The sequence below is a fragment of the Corylus avellana genome, chromosome 2 (genome assembly GCF_965113065.1).
Source record: "Corylus avellana chromosome 2, dhCorAvel1.hap1.2, whole genome shotgun sequence".
NCBI lineage: Eukaryota > Viridiplantae > Streptophyta > Magnoliopsida > Fagales > Betulaceae > Corylus > Corylus avellana.
This window is the reverse complement of record NC_142491.1, coordinates 46,953,173-46,970,198: the sequence shown is the minus strand read 5'-3', so window position 1 is coordinate 46,970,198 and position 17,026 is coordinate 46,953,173. Positions and strand designations below refer to the sequence as shown.

The 17,026-nt window shown below is 35.7% G+C and overlaps 1 protein-coding gene across 1 annotated transcript; it reads right to left on the bottom strand.

The window, feature by feature from the left end:
- Window positions 1-4,009: 4,009 nt before the first annotated feature.
- On the bottom strand, window positions 4,010-11,762 carry LOC132192203 (ABC transporter C family member 10-like). Its single transcript, XM_088513192.1, has 12 exons — window positions 11,478-11,762; window positions 8,830-10,920; window positions 8,281-8,601; window positions 8,112-8,198; window positions 7,114-7,701; window positions 6,862-7,026; window positions 5,939-6,233; window positions 5,545-5,759; window positions 5,159-5,464; window positions 4,937-5,000; window positions 4,583-4,822; window positions 4,010-4,341 (listed from the first exon to the last, which is right to left on the bottom strand). Exons 2-12 carry the CDS (start codon window positions 10,891-10,893, stop codon window positions 4,229-4,231), a joined length of 4,458 nt encoding a protein of 1,485 aa, XP_088369318.1. The 5' UTR covers window positions 10,894-10,920; window positions 11,478-11,762; the 3' UTR covers window positions 4,010-4,228.
- Window positions 11,763-17,026: the final 5,264 nt, after the last annotated feature.

Below are 17,026 nucleotides of genomic sequence, written 5' to 3'. Positions count from 1 at the left end.
AATAGTTTTGAGAGGAGGAGGGAGCATATCCCTTTTCCCTTCTGCTCCTCGCCCCTACCCTCTTCCTCCTCCCCCCCCCCTTTTTTTAAATGTTTGTAGGTGTCTTTCGATCAGATTAGTAATTTTGGCATCTTCGCTATGCGTTCATTCACCTTCTACAATATTGTGTCGTTTATCTCTTTCTCAATTGTTGCTGCTTGTTGGTTATTTGTTTGTATTTTTTATTTTGAATAAAATATTTCTTTTCTCTTGATCTGCCCTCATGAGTGAAGATGAATAATTAGGTGTGAGAGGTTATTTCTCACGGCCTGGATAGTTCGGTGTAAGGGTTATCTCTCACGACTAGTTTTAATAAATTTTGTTATAAAATTTAGCTACCCATATCTTAGATCTAGTCTGTTCGAAACAGATCTGTCATTTGACTGCATGTATCTCTACATGAGTTAGCAGAAGATTGAAGTCATAGGTAGCACTTGATTGTAATAATTTTTGTTTGTATCTATAACTTTATAACCTCATAGGCTATGATTTTATAGGGTTTTATATTTTGTGTTGTAAGAGCTTTTTGCTCTGTAATGTAATGTTCGTCATTTGATTAAATTTTCAGATTTTCGTTAAAATAAAATAAAACAACAACAACAACAAAAGGTTAATGAGTGCCCTTACAAAATTGACTAAATTAATCCCCCGCCATGCACACAAAACATAAGATAAGACGTATTACTCAGCAAAATAAGAATCGAATAATTACATAGATTTGGAGTGTGAGACACTGTTGTTTTCCCCATTTAATTGGAATACATCCCATCCGAACATATACTAAAATAATTAAAGATGGATTTGGCTTTAAGTGCGGTAAAATAAACTGTAGCAGTTTAAATTTAATTTTAAGTTTTTTACGGGAAAAAAAAAGTACGTGATAATAAATTTAAACCATTAAAAAATGACAGCATACGAATTGTAGTTAAATACTAGAGATTTGCACAGTTTAGATGCATGAACTAGCAGCTACCAAGGTATAGTTTATGCCTTTATGGAGTATATATGTGAGAAGTTTAATTATTCCCATACCACAGGAAAACTTCTCAAACCCTTCATTTACTAACATATTATACGGCAATCGGCATCATTCATCAGAAAAGCAGAGAGACCAAACCCAGAAATTAATGGTGGTTCAACGGTAGGATAGACGATTACAAGAACGAAGACAATTATGGTTTGGTTTAATGAGTGCAGCTGCTTTTTTCGGTACATGATCCTGGCTTTACCAAAATTATTTATTATGATAGCATATATCTCTTTAGTTTAAACTTTATATAAGCCCATGTGTTGTCTCTGGCCAACGTTCCGGGTACGGGGGATCAATCATTACTGGTCTGATCAGTTCCCAGGAAAAAGTTTGTGTTCTTTGTTTTTTTTCTCTTTCTTTCTTTTTCATATGCCTTTGTTTAACGTGATTAAAAATAATAATTAAATCAAAAATATGTTCAATGTAATAAAAAGAATTTATGTAGTTTTAAAAATGGTTTACGAAATTTAAAAACAAAATTTATTTTTTGAGTTTGAATTTTTTTTCTATCAAACCACCAAACTGCGGAGTTCGTAGCTGGACACTGAAAATTTTTTTTAATAACAAACATTTTACGTCAAAACTACCATAGCCTTAACTTCGTTGGAGTGTTTCGTATAATTTCATTGCCTAATGGACCATTTGACTCTACTTTTTCAGAGTTTCTTTTGTTGTTATTTTTATTATTGTAATCGGAAAGGTTAATATGATTTTACTCTTTTGTAGGAAGGAAAAAGAAGCCTTTAATAATCTTCTTTTGACAGTTGCTAATTAATTATAATTTTATAAGACAGTCTGGCTTTCCACATGCAGTACTGCAAGATCAGCCAGAAGCTCCATGAAATAAAGGCTCCACTCACCGACCGTGATAACGATTGAAGCAAACAAACAAAAATTGTTCACTTTAAATAGTTAAATGGGTACTCAGGCCCCCTGGGGTAAAGCCGAAAAGCGATCCCCCGACGGGCCCGACCGATATCACGCAGTTTTGGAGGGTTGGAAGCCATAGCTCTCAAGGACAGACAACAACGTTCGTGGGTCACCATCCATCGAATGCCATCACCACTTGCGTCATCATGAAAAAACTTGCCTAGATGCTCAAAGTCCAGCTGTGTGAACTAGAACGATCAGCAAAGTGCAAGTAACAACAAAAGCATCAAAACGTTGGGAAAATAGACCAGACAAACTTTAATTATTTTGTTTTGAAGCGGTTGGCCAAATTGACTTTATGTGGTCTTCATTTTTTCACGTGTAAACCAATAACGACGTATATTTAAAACATTTTGGACGGTCTATAATGAATCCTAAGCCCATGCAGCATTTTCCCATTCTCTCCTCGAAGATATATAGTGGCCGCCCTTGGCTCCTGCCCACCCTCAACAAAGGGAGCATGGCTAGCGGCCGGCCACCCGGACACATTACTCTGCCAAATAGTAAATAAGCATTGAATATTAATAATTACATATTGCAGGGTTCTGAAAAATATCTCAGATCTTTATTATCCAGATCATCCACCTCCCACCTGTTGGAACGATTTGGGTTGTGCGTGATCACTTTATAGGCCAATCTTTGGGTCCCCAACACGTGAAGCAATTTACTTTTGGGTTAAAAAAAAAGTAATAATAATAATAATTGTTGATATATATAATTATATATTATATAACATTATTCAATATGCATTAGAGTATACTAGAAGCTACACTGTTATCTCATCGATATCCTATTCTATTGATGGAGTAGTGTCGATCAACACTTTAATTTGTGTTTAACAAGAACTTATTTGCATTGCCACATTCAAAAATTAAAATGATAATAAGATAAAAGTATAATTCTTAGCATTATTTTATGTGTGAACGCAAGTGTGATGGCCACAGGCCACTCACTGAGCTTATTATATAGCACAACATTTTTCATAGCTAGTCCAAAAGGATGGGCTTTGGGCTTTGGGCAAAATTGGCTTTATTGCTTAAGAAGCTACAATACGGCCCGGAGGATCATGGCCCGGCTCAGTTTGGACCCATCCAACTTAAACTGAATTTATTTATTTATTAATAACCCAAAATGTTGCTCGCCTGCGCCAAATGGATTATGTGGCTAAATGCTCTCTGTTAAGCCTAATGGGCTAGAGTCTACTGGGACAGAGACTTTTTTTGGGTGAGCAAACGTTTGGATTTGGTTAAAGTGGCATAGCAGGCTAGCCGTTGCAATTTGTAGGACGGGGACATTGGGGATGCAAATAGAACTTTAAACCCATAAGGTGTCACCCATTGCGGATGCAAATAGAACCTTAAACCCACAAGTTTTCACACTAAATCCATGGGGGTGGCCCCTTGGTGCCCAAGGGGGTGGCCAAATGCTCCAAATTTTTATTTTTTTTCCTTTCTTTCTTTTTTTTTTTTGAAAAAAATATATTTTTTTAGTTTTTTTTTTAAATAAAAAAATAAAAAATTTAATTAGATGGCCACATCATCACTGATGACATGACCACTTATGCCATGTGTCAAATTTTAATTGGTCCACGTGTCAATGACGTGAACTCCGTTAAGTCAACTAACGGTCAATGAGTGGAAAAACCAATTTGATCTGTTATTAAAACTATAGGTACGTTCTGTAATAAAAATCAAATCTTAGGGAAAATAAATAAATAAAGAAAGAAGTGAAACCTTAAGGTGGTTTTAGTATTTAACCCTTTTTTTCTTTTTTTTTTGTCAACATTGTGGTTGCCCCAATGCATACAAAGTAAAATGAAGCTGATGCTAAATTCAGTAAGGGAGTTATTGCTGTTTTATCTTGAATTTCAACACAAACTTAGGAAAAGGACAAATGCCACCACAATGGTTCAACATAATTGCATAGCTGGCTAGCTCTTCAAACTTTCTGCATGAATCATGGGTGAATAAACCTATCTACAGCAAATTGGTAGTGGATGCAGCTCATAGAATTGAAGCTTTTTTGAATTTCACATATGGAGGGGTGAGACTTGAATATAGCTAGATACATTACACAAGCTAGGATGTGGCATTGCAGCCTCTTCTCCTCAATATCTACCCCCAGTGATGCTGCACTATCACATCCTACTTCTTACATGAACTATTTTTTTGTTATTTGTTGTTGCTACCAGGCCTGAGAAAAAAGGCTCGATAAAAACTATTTTCAGATTCAAAGTGATTCTGCAGACTGAAGATGAGACCAGTATTCCTTGACAAGCTGCCCAAACAGTGATCCTTCTCTCTTCATTAACTTCATTGGCTCATCATACTCCACTAGTTTTCCTGAAATTGAATGGAAAGACTAACATTAGAAAAATAATATTTAACTTGAAAATTAATTGGTTCACAAATCTCCATCAGCTTTTCCATTCTTATATATGCCCTTTTGCTTACTTGAAAGGACATTAACTTCAGCTCTTTCCATGCAAGATATATTATACATACAGTTGACAAACACCATCAAGAAAAAATTATTCAAATCTGTTCATCACTGTTGAGGGTTAAAGTAATTAATGCAACTCACCATCACTAATAGCAAGAACCATTCCGCAATCCATCACTGTTGGTATCCTGTGGGCCACCGTAATCACAGTACAATCAGCAAATTCTGTCCGAATTGTTTTCTGCAGAATCATATCTGTTGCATTATCAATTGATGCAGTTGCTTCATCAAGCACTAATATCCGACTTCTCCTCAAAAGCGCACGCCCCAAACAAAACAATTGCCGTTGCCCCTGGCTCCAATTTGATCCATCTTCCACAACTGAAAAACAAGTTGTTATTATTATTTTTTATTTTGTAAGACAGGTTGTTTGTAGTCATTGGTGATCAGAACCAAAGTAGGTGCTGCCAACATACTAAAATAGCAAAGCCTCACCTAAGGAGTCTAAGCCCTGTTCTTTCTCCTTGACAACCTCTTGAAGCTGACACTTCTCAAGAACCTTCAAAGTGGAAACTATCACTTATTAAATATTTGCAACCCATGAAATAAACAAAGAAAACAAAAAAAAATTCGTATAGAAGAAAGTTCAACCAAAATACACATAATGACTACTACCGGTATTGAGCAACCACAGATGGGGGGAAAATGGAGAATTACCTCCCATATTTCCTCGTCAGAATGTTTAGACAAGGGATCTAAATTGAATCTCACAGTACCAGCAAAGAGAGTGGGATCTTGAGGTATTATTCCAAAACGTGACCGCAGATCATGAAGTCCAATCATGCAAATGTCAACGCCATCTACTACAATCTTCCCTCCTACTGGCTCCACTAGACGGAAAAGAGCACCTATGAGAGTAGTCTTCCCACTGCCGGTTCTGCCAACAATACCTATTTTTTGCCCTCCTTCAAATGTGCAACTGATCCCACGAAGAACGAGAGGTGCATCGGGTCTATATCTGATCTGTTTTTACATTACAACTCTCAGACTCTGAGCATAATAACCTTCTTTAATTTAAGGATTAAAAGCAAAAGAATATTTACCTGCAAATCAAGTATCTCCACTTTTCCCAAAGATGGCCAATTGGTTGGAGGCCGGTTCCCTTCTATTACTTCAGGGGCCTCACTAGGTATATGCATATATTGATCTAACCTTTCTACAGAAATAATGTAATTTGCTAGAGTGCACTGGTTTTGAATTGAAATGACAAGGGACATGTTTAGTGAAAGACCATAAGAAAGTGCCATTCCAATAAATCCTGCAACGAAAGAAGTAATTTTCATTAAAAAATAAAAAATAAAAAATCTTAATACAGATATTTTATGGCTTGGTATGAGTCTTACGTGTATTTCCAAAACCATATCATGTAAATTGAAGCATTCAAAAAAGAACTGTAAATTAATAGAAGATAGCAACTAAAGGAAAACTATTACTCACCAGAGCCAAAAGTTCCGGGAGGAAGCAAAACCATGCAAAGTGCTGCGTTGGCAAGAACAGTTGCACTAAGTATTTCCAATCTTTGGATCAACCACTCATTTGCTGAAAAAATATGGAAAAAAGGACTAGCATTTGTGTCAACGAGAACAAGATTTTTTGCAAAAAACGCCTCTTCCTCTTCAAAGGCTCTTATAGTCATGGCTCCTGCTACAGACTCAGCTAGATGATTTGCTACCAAGGACTTGGTTGTGCCATTGATTCGCATCAACTCTTTTGCAGTTGAAAAATAATATCCCTGTAAATAAGGAATGCCATTATCATTAAATTCACTATCATACAAAAGAGAATTAAAATAAATATTTCCCCACCAAAAAAAGACGCTTGTGTTTTAGTAGCAGGAGAAGAAAGCTATGACTAGGATACAATTGACATTATCATATGAACATAATCCTCTTGCCCGATTCTTTCTTGAAATAGGGGTAAGTTCAGCTATTGAATTGGTTTTCTGAGTGATGCATATATCTATTCATCCATTGCACAAAAAAGAGAAAGGCCAATACAAACAGGCTAGAAGAAAATAAAGGATTTTTCAGTAACATAAAAAATGGTTATAAAGATCGAAATATTACATAACTCAGAATGATCTACATATTATTCCATCTAATCCTAAATCACAGATATTTCAATGCCCAGCACCCCCACAAAACACACAAACACACGAAATTCAACAATTTGCCCCTAGAGTCTTCCTCATTTTAATTGGAATCCTGAGTTTCTCATATTACTTTGATCTTTTGATTTCAACTTTGAACTGTTCCTAATTCAAAGCAACTGAAAACATTCAACTTAAGCTTGCATTGTGTCAAATGCAGGGAAATTTCTCCAGTGAGCATTCCAAATGAATGACAAGTGTATGGTGTTACCTGTAAGCGAATTGCCAGATAAACCATTGGTATGGAGACAAAAAGGACTTGCCAGGTAACAACAGCCAGTACTCCAAGATTGGAATAAGCATTAGTGGTAGCCACAACAGCAACGATAAAGCTGAAAGGGACATCAAGATCGACGGTACTCAGATCAGATGAGACCTGTACAAGAACAAAACAGTACAATGCCATGTTAGTTTCAGTATTCCCTGTCAATCTCTGAACACATTTTCTGTTTGAGATGCATACCCGACTAAGTATTCTTCCGAGAGGTGTGGAGTCATAAAAAGACATGGGTGCACGAAAAAGGGAGTTCAGTAGCTGTGAAAATAAAGATTTTGATGATTGAAGACCCAAAGCAACTGAAGCAAGTGATCGACAGAGCAAAACTAGTGTTGCGGAAAATGCAATCAGTAAGTAAACCACAATCAACCGCAATGTGCTAACATTGGGATTTTCAACATTAGCAGCCATCCAGGAGTTCTGTGATATTTGACTAGCCACGAATATAAGGTGACTGAGACTGGCTATTGAAAAGTACAAGAACCCCTTGTTCTGATTTAGATATTTTAGATAAGGTTTAAACCCCATGTCCCCTATTTCTCTCTCTTCTTGCTTAATCAATTGGTCACCTTTAGATCCTTTTTTATGCTTCTCTACATAAGTCTTCCTGATATCTCTAGCAGATGTTCCACGTCCCTGGGCAGCAGTAGCATCCGCAGGCCTATCAGAACCAGCAGTCTTTTTATGTGCATTGACAAGGTCCTGAAATTCTATGCTTGAAGCCAGTAAGTGATGATAAGGAGCTGCTCGTAGGATTTCCCCATCTGACATCAACTGTCAACAGTATTCAACAAACTTAGAATGATTGTATTGAGTTGACAGGTTTTGATTTGCAAACATTGATAAAGAAAAAGAAAGAAAAAAGTGAAATCCAATAAGCTACCCACGCTCAGTGCTCAAGTTTTCTCATTGGTGCAAACTTAAATGACATAAATAACTAAAGAGTTGGAGTCAACCCAATTGTAGTGTATGGATTGCTACACTCCAGAAAGTTAATCTCACATTGGGAAAATGAATTGCCCACATGCTAGGTTGGATGTGTTTGGGCAGAAAGATGTGGTGACCAGAAGACTACTATCCCCCATCCAATTCAAAAGTTTGAAGTCATAGAATTATCAGAAAGAATGCAAAGGAAATAAATGAAGATTGTTAAGGTAAGTTCCCAAACGAAAAAGTATACTGACCAAAATAGAATGAAACGCAGGCAGGAAATCAACTTGATGGGTCACAAGTAAGACTGTCTTCCCTGAAAGTGCTTCCATGATGTATTCCTGCCAAGGTGCAAGTTAGCTTTCACTAAAGCTAGTTATTGAACAGAGAAGACATTGCGTGGTGTTAGAAAAATGTGATTACATTGAATAAGCTTGTAGCAGTATGTGCATCAACAGCACTGAATGGATCATCCAAGAGATATATATCAGCATCCTGATAAAGAGCACGAGCAAGTTGAATTCGCTGCTTTTGCCCGCCACTCAGATTAACTCCTCTCTCCCCTATCTCAGTGAGATCACCATATGGAAGCAACTCAAGGTCCTTCACCAGTGAACACCTCTCAAGTGTTTCTCTATACTTTTGACTGTCCATATTAGACCCAAACAAAATGTTCTCCTGTATTGTCCCCGTCTGGATCCACGCTGATTGAGAAACATAGGCAATCTTCCCATAAACTTGAATCTGCAAATTCAAAAAATGTAACCAGATTAATCATGGATGGTAGTCGTTGACATTTTGTAATGCATGACAGGATTGCATCCAAAAACATATGTATGCTAAATTGCATATAGTGTTTAACTCTAATAGAATAGTAGCAATGCAGGGAAACTAGGATAAGAGACAACTCTGCAAAGGTTGAAATATATCCAGTAACCATAAAAAGGAAGGGTAATAGCAGTAGGAACTTACAGTTCCCTGAATATTTGGAACTTCACCCAGAATTGCTGCTAGAAGGGTTGATTTTCCTGAGCCAACTTCTCCACATATGGCCACCTTTTCTCCAGGTCTAACGTCTAGATTTATGTTTCGAAGTGTGGGCTTTGATGAATTCTCTTCCCAAGAGAAATTGGCATACTCGATAGAAATCGAAACATTTACACTCTCACTCTCCACGTTGGTCTTCCTTCGGACATTGGCACTCTGCAGCTCCGGCGCCTCAAGAAATTTTAAGATACGTTCAAGTGCAACTTTTGCTTGAATAACCACCCCAATAACATCAGGGATCGATCTGACAGGATCCTGAACTAGGCGTAACGTTGCTACGAAAGTGAAAACGTTATTTGCATGTAGAGGAATTTTGAGGAAATAACATGCTCCAAAGGTTGCAGCAGAGACCAAAACAGGGGATGTCCAAAAGAGAAAGCCATCATATGCTTTTCGCGACTGCACTGCTGATAACCATTTGTACTCCACCTTCCTTAAATTTTCAATCACAGTCTTGGAATGGTTTTCCCATGCATATAATTTCAACACCTTCATGTTGATTAAAGCCTCAGAACTAGCCCTCAGTCTCTCATCCTGTGCAACCATAAGCTTACTTTGAAACTTATGCTGTAACTTGGCAAGTGGAGCATTGCAAAGCACCGTGAGGACTAGCACCACCAGTGCTGCAAATGTTGCTAACCCCACTGCACGATATAGAATTACTAATACAATACAGAGCTGGAGACTTGTAGTCCAAGTTTGGTGGAACCAAAATGGTAACTCGCCAATCCTATAAGCATCCACAGTAACATAGTTCATTATCTCCCCTCCTGAATGCGTCAACTTTGCAGCATTGGATAATCTCAGTTGTTTCTTGTAAATGGCAGCTGTGAGCAAAGACCTCACTTTCAAACCAATAAGTCTGCTTCGGAAGTACCACTGCCTTTGTGACACGGATTCTATGCTCTTCGAAACGAAAAGTGTTATGGCCAGTACATATCCTTCATATTTGAAACTTTCTTTTCCCTCAGCAACCAAAATGAATGCATTTAAAAGTAGAGGGCCAGCGGACAGAGTGAGTGTCTTCAGCAAAGCAAAGAATCCAGACATAAGGATCTCTTTCCAGTGGCAAGCAATTATTGTCCTCAGGATTGATGGTTGGGAAGACGGCTCTGCTTGTTTCTGTTTGTTCAATTGCTCCAAGAATAGCAAATAGCAACTTTCTGCCCGATCTGCCTCGCGCAACTTGGGTATATCTTCATCCTCAAGAGTTCTCTCCCTTCGCCTTCTCATCAATGGATTCAACCACCAAAATGAAATTCTACTGAAGAATCCAGCTTTGGCGAACGGAGTGACAGGACCAACGGAATCACTTTTACTGACGTCATTGGCTTCCCCATTTAAAGGTGTATAAAGGCTACTTTCATCAACGCCCTCATCACTTGCTTGGTATTTATACCCTTTAAAAGTACAGAACATCAACAGTATAGCTCCTGGAAAAGACAGCACATCTAATGCTACCTTAATTGATACTTTTTTGCTTAAAATGGCACTGAACAGAGATAAAGCACAGACAATTCCAGCAAACAAAAAGGAAATAATGGTCAGTAGCCGCAATGGTGACCTTGGAAGTTTATTTCCCTTAAGGCTCACGGTTAAACTGATCAACAACCATGTAAACCCCTGAACCAATACCAGTAACCACCAATTACGAGGTAAAGCAGTCTTGGTTTTCCTCAACTTCTCCTCTAAATTCCAAATGCCCAAGCACAAGTACACAAATCCAAGACAGCCATTGACAATTGCAGAAACTATATGCGAATTTGAAAAGCCTAGAAATCGAGCTCGAATGTGAACTGTTTTCGATGAGGACTTCCAAATCATATTGAATATGAGCACCACCAAAAGCAAGATATCGAAGCAAATGATTAATATGTGATTAATACATGACGAGGGATGACTCAAAAACTCAAAATTAGAGCTACACGGCTTTCCATCAGTGTCTGCACAACCAGACTCCCCACAGAATATAGTCCACAAGTCCTCCATAATCCTTGTCTCTTTGCTCTTCAACCCCTGAATTGCAAACAAGAATATAATTTATACACATGCCAAGAACCTTTTTGTATCAATTCTTTAAAGCAGCCAACCAACAGTATACAGGAAACAAACTACAACGAATTTTTGGGGGGAAAAAACAAAGGAAAAGAAGAAAACACTAACGTGCAGCACCATGAAGCTAATGATAAGAGGAAGTGCCCCCATCAAAGAAATTGCAAGTGCAAGGCCAAGATAACATACCGAGCCTCCTTATTACAATGAGAACCTAAATTCTAATAAGTTTAAAAGAGTAGCAGACTATGCAGTTAAACTCCAATGCAGCTGTCTGCTTGTGAAAATGAGTTGCATAGTGGTAACATGTATCGAAGGCAATTTATTCTCAGAATTTCGTGATCTTGAAGGACACACCCCAATTGGCATAACAACATGCAGCCAAAATTAAGTTCGAGCGCATAAAAAAGCTGAAAAATCATCTTCCCCAGATATAAAAATGAAAAATCAGAGAAGTTTAAGGAATCAAAGCTATTAGCAGAGTTGAAATATGATTAATGCTTGTGAAAGAGAGAACACACCTTAATTGGACTAAGAACAAGAGCTTTTTTTCTCTCTTAGCCAGTAATTCAAACATAGCTTCGGTGCAAATACTCCTACAAAAGAACCCAATTCAACATTGTCATAGCAAGTTGTGATGCTCAAAGATCAACCAAAACCAGACCTTTTTAATCATTCAAACTCTCCACGAGGGAGAGAATGGAAGGCAATTACACACAGTAGAACATTAAAAAAACAAACAAAATTCCCACGTCAGACCCAATGAGAGACACATGGGCGTTCAAAAAATAATGCATCGAAAAATGATTTAAAAAAGACCAATCAAGGTGAAGCATTCATGAATTAAACAACTGAACCATCGTACTTATCCCACTCGCCGCCCAAAAAATAAAAGAAACTGAGCCATCATATGATAGGACTGTTGTAAAATCAAACGAAATGACAAGGGAGGATAAAAAGGTTGCAATATATAAAATTAGTTTTTCAGAAATTATGTATGATTCTTCTTTATTATTGTGTATATTACATACAACTCAATACTCCATTTTATAGGTATAGAATCATAATGGGAGGTTAAGGAATATAAAAAGGGAAATATGAAACAATAGGGTACATCAATGTATTATATGGATGTTATAGGAATTCTAAAAGATGATATGAATGTGTAGATTTTCAAAAGATGGAACTAAATGGTCATCCACCAAATGCATGAATACATTCATAACACCTTTCCTTTGATGACCATACACTAAGAATATGTCTCGTTAAAACCTTGCCAAGGAAAACCCAGTGAAAAAAAACCTATGGCGAAGGAAAAAAAAAGTATAATATTCTTGTGTACCTTTGTATGCTTTAGGATTGTCTTATTAAAACCTTGCAAAGGAAAACCCAATAGGAAAAACCTTAGCGATGGAAAAAGAGTACAATCAGCATAATCATTTTACAACCCCTCATTAGTATGAAGAGCTTAAATTGTTTATGATGAAAGATCCTTGAATTGGCGTATTCCAATGTTATTCATCAACTTCTTAAATATTGCAGTTGGTAATGTTTTGGTAAATAAATCTGACGAATTGTCACTTGATCTTATCTGTTTAACATCAATATCACCACTCTTTTGGAGCTCATGTGTATAAAAGAATTTCGGTGAAATGTGTTTAGTTTTATCACCTTTGATATATCCTCCTCTGATCTGTGTGATACAAGCAGCATTATCTTCATATAATATTGTCGGGCTATCTTTGATTGTGAATAAACCGCACTTTTCTCGAATGTGTTGAATTACTGATCTTAGCCATATGCATTCCCGACTTGCTTCATGAATTGCAATAATCTCTGAGTGATTTGAAGAAGTAGCAACAAGTGTTTGCTTGACAGATCTCCATGAAATAGCAGTACTCCCACATGCAAATAGATATCCTGTTGAGGTCTTGCAATATGAACATATACAGCACAACCAAAAATACGAAAATGAAAAATATTTGGTAGTTGACCAAATGCAAGTTGCAAAAGGGAATATTTTTGGTAAGCTGTTGGTCTGATTCGAACTAATGATACAGCATGTAATATTGCATGTCCCCAAGCAGAAACATGTAATTTTGTTTCCATAAGCAAAGGTCGAGCAATTAATTGAAGTCGTTTAATAAACAATTCAGCTAAACCATTTTGAGTATGAGTATGAGCAACAGGATGTTCAATATTAATTTCAATTGACATGCAATAGTCATAAAATGCTTGAGATGTAAATTCACCAGCTTTATCCATCCGAATAGATTGAATTAGATAATCAGGAAATTGTGCTCGTAATCTAATTATTTGAGCAATAAGTCTAACAAATACAACATTACGAGTAGAAAGCAAGCAAACATGTGACCACCTAGATGATGCATCTATTAAAACCATAAAATATCTAAATGGCCCACATGGAGGGTGAATCGGCCAACATATATCCCATTGAATTCATTGTAAAAATGATGGAGATTCAACAATTACCTTAGAAGGGAATGGTTTGATAACAAGTTTACCTTGAGAGCATGCAGCACAAAGATAATAACTTAGTAAAAGAATCTTCTGGTTCTTTAAGGGATGCCCATGAGAGTTTTCAATTATTTGACGCATCATAATTGTTCCCAGATATCCAAGACGATCATGCCAAAGTATAAACATATTTGGATTAGAGCACTTCTGGTGCATCACAACATGTGATTCAATTGTTCTTATTATTGTATAATACAACCCGGAAAAGAAAGCAGGCAGTTTTTTTCAATATGAGCTTTTGGCCCGCAATTGTTGAAGTAATATAAAGATATTCATCACTGCCTTCATTAGTGGTTTCAACATGATAACCATTTAGACGAATATCTTTAAAACTGATTAAATTTCTTATAGATTTAGAATAATACAAAGTATCATCAATACAAAATTTTGTTCTTTTTGGCAATATGATATTCGCTCTTTCAGAGCCTTTGATTAGGTTTAATAAACCTGATATTGTATTGACACTAGCTTTGTTTAATATCAAGTATTGAAAATATTTCTTATCTCTAACAAGTGTGTATATTATACAACTGTCTGCTAGACACAAATACCAATCATCTTGGAATTAATTATTCCATCAATATGACCCATGCATCCATATATAAACAAAATATATATTAAATTTCATTAATAAAAAAGAAAATAACAAACTACAATTAAATTTGACAATGTAAACATATTGTGATTAAAACACAATGAAAACATATTAGTTGTTGTAGACATATTCATTATCAATCAAAAGATCAGTTTTTGTGTTAGAGTTTACAAAGAAATCAAAAACATCAAGATAAATGTTACCCTTTCCATTTAGAGTATCAAGAAAAATTGGAGAATCTTCAAGATTTCTGTGATTAGCAAAATTCATTTCAATCCCATTTTCTTTTATGGAGGATTGATATAGGTCTACCAGATGTTTAGGTGTACGACATGTACATGACCAATGTCTTTTAATATCACACATGTAACATTTATCTTCATAATTCTTTGTAGGTTTATTCTGTAAACCTTTGTTTTCTTTTTGTTTCGCTTCAATGTGGTTCCACTTCTGGTGGTATGGAGCATTTCTTTTGTAAGAATTATGAGTACGTTCCCCTTGACCTCCATATATACTTTTTTTTTCTACCACATCTACGTCCACAACCATGGTTTTCTTTATTACCATGAAATGAGGTTTCATTTGCTTTAAGAAATGGTGTAGAACCCGTTGGACGAGATTGATGATTTTTCATTAATAGCTCGTTATTTTGCTCAGCCACTAGAAAATAAGATATCAGTTCATAATATCTTGTGAAATTATGCTCACGATATTGTTGTTGCAGGAGCACATTCGAGGCACGAAATGTGGTATATGTTTTTTCTAACATATTCATATCAGTGACTTTTACTCTACATAATTTTAATTGTGAGCTGATTTTAAAGAGTTCAGAGTTATAGTCACTGACACTCTTGAAATCTTGCAACCTCAGGTACATCTAATCATAACGAGCTTTTGGGAGGATAACTGTCTTCTGGTGTTCGTATCTCTCCCTTAAATTATTCCACAAGGTTTAGGGATCCTTTACCGAAAGATACTCAACTTTTATATGCTTCAGACATATAAAATTATAAGACATCATATTCATAGCATTAGTATGATAACATTCTAGTTCATATAAATCTCACATGAATCATAATATGCAAATGTTATAATATGACTTTTAAAACACTAAAAATTTCTAAGCATATATTAAAATGTTAATTAACAAAATAGATAATAAGATTATTATATGTTAAAGAAACTTATAATGAATTGAGAATACCTCACAGATAGCTTTTGATGTTGAAAATCAAAAGAACACAACAATTGACTAGAGCTTCATGCTAATAATGTGTTGTAAAATCAAAGAAAATAACAAGACAAAACAAAAAGATTGAAATATGTAAACCTAGTTCTTTAGAAACTATGTATGATTCTTCTCTATTATTGTGTATATTACATATAATTCAATACTTCATTTTATAGGCATGAAATCATAATGGGAGGTTAAAGAATATGAAAAGGGGAATATAAAACAAGATGGTACATCAATATATTACATAAATGTTATAAAAAATTTAAAAGATGACATGAATGTCTAAAATTTTAAAAGATAGAACTAAATGGTAATCCACCAAATTCATGAATATATTCATGGCACATTTATTAAGAAAATCATTTTATTGAAAAAGAACTTAAACCAGCCAAGCATCACACGCAAACCGAAGTCACCGCCGGCCGGTACCGTAACGTCTATGCCTTCACGGCTTCACACACCCAAATGAGTCAAATGTGGGAATTTTATATATATATATATATACGTACCATACTTCAATCATGTAATCAATTTAAGAGGTTTGGAACTACCTTTGTGAGAGAGAGAAACGAATGACTGATGATGATAGAAGAATGGGGTCGGTTGGAGTCCTATGTCGTCATGGCTCACGTCTCTCTTTACATGGAAATACGTGGATCGTCGTCGCCTCTCTTTCTCTTTCGTCAAGCTAATTTTTAGGAAGGAATTTTGTTTGGTCAATATAATTTTACTTATTTTCTCTAGTTGATTGATATCTCTTGTGAATCATTACGGTGGATTTCATGTGCGTTTTTACTTTTTAATTATTCGCTGAGAGCGACCGTCTCACACTGAATAGCCACTCGTCCATATATCCCCATGCCATGCATATATATATATATATATATATATATATATATATATATATGCCCAATTAATTCTTATTATTTAAAAAAAAAATTAATAATTAAATCACGACTTCTGAATAAAAATACAGTAACTAGCCTTACTAATTAATTTACGCGTGAAACGCTAGTCATCTTGTGGGTAGCCAAATATAAATCGGCACAAGTAGTCACGATCTTTTCGTTCTTTTTTATTTTCTCAACTATGATTGTTTAAGCATGTGAGACATGGACATCTATGGTTGATAAACCTCAATTTAATTATCATAAATGTGCTAATTTCACACTAATCCACCTACCAAATTAACTATTGCTTTATAATGCAATCGCACATTGGAAAAATGTCACAAGGTTTAGAATGGTATAAAATTTACAGGAGAAATAAGGCTGTACGTGAGTGTTATTTTTTTTTTCTTTGTTTTTTATTTTAAATATTTTTTTTTTCAAAGCACTTATAACTATATATATGAATACCTCTTCGGCTCTTCGGGAGTATATATATTACATTTGGTGAGTTACAATACTCCTATATAATTGTTTATTAATTTTTGTAATCAAATTTCAATGTAAATGCTCTAAAGCCGCTACAAACCAACTATATCGGGTATTTTCTAGAGTGATCACGCCAATTACTAAGGAATGGGACTCCTTTCAGGTGTCACTTGAGGACCAAAATTGTAATTTCATTTTTTATGAACAATTTTACTTCTCAATAGTAATCAACCGATTCCTCTCCATTTCAAAATAGAGAGAATTCGTTTGCAATTAGTAGAGAGTCAGCGTCACCCAATGGGCCATCTAACCCGATCTTAGTTT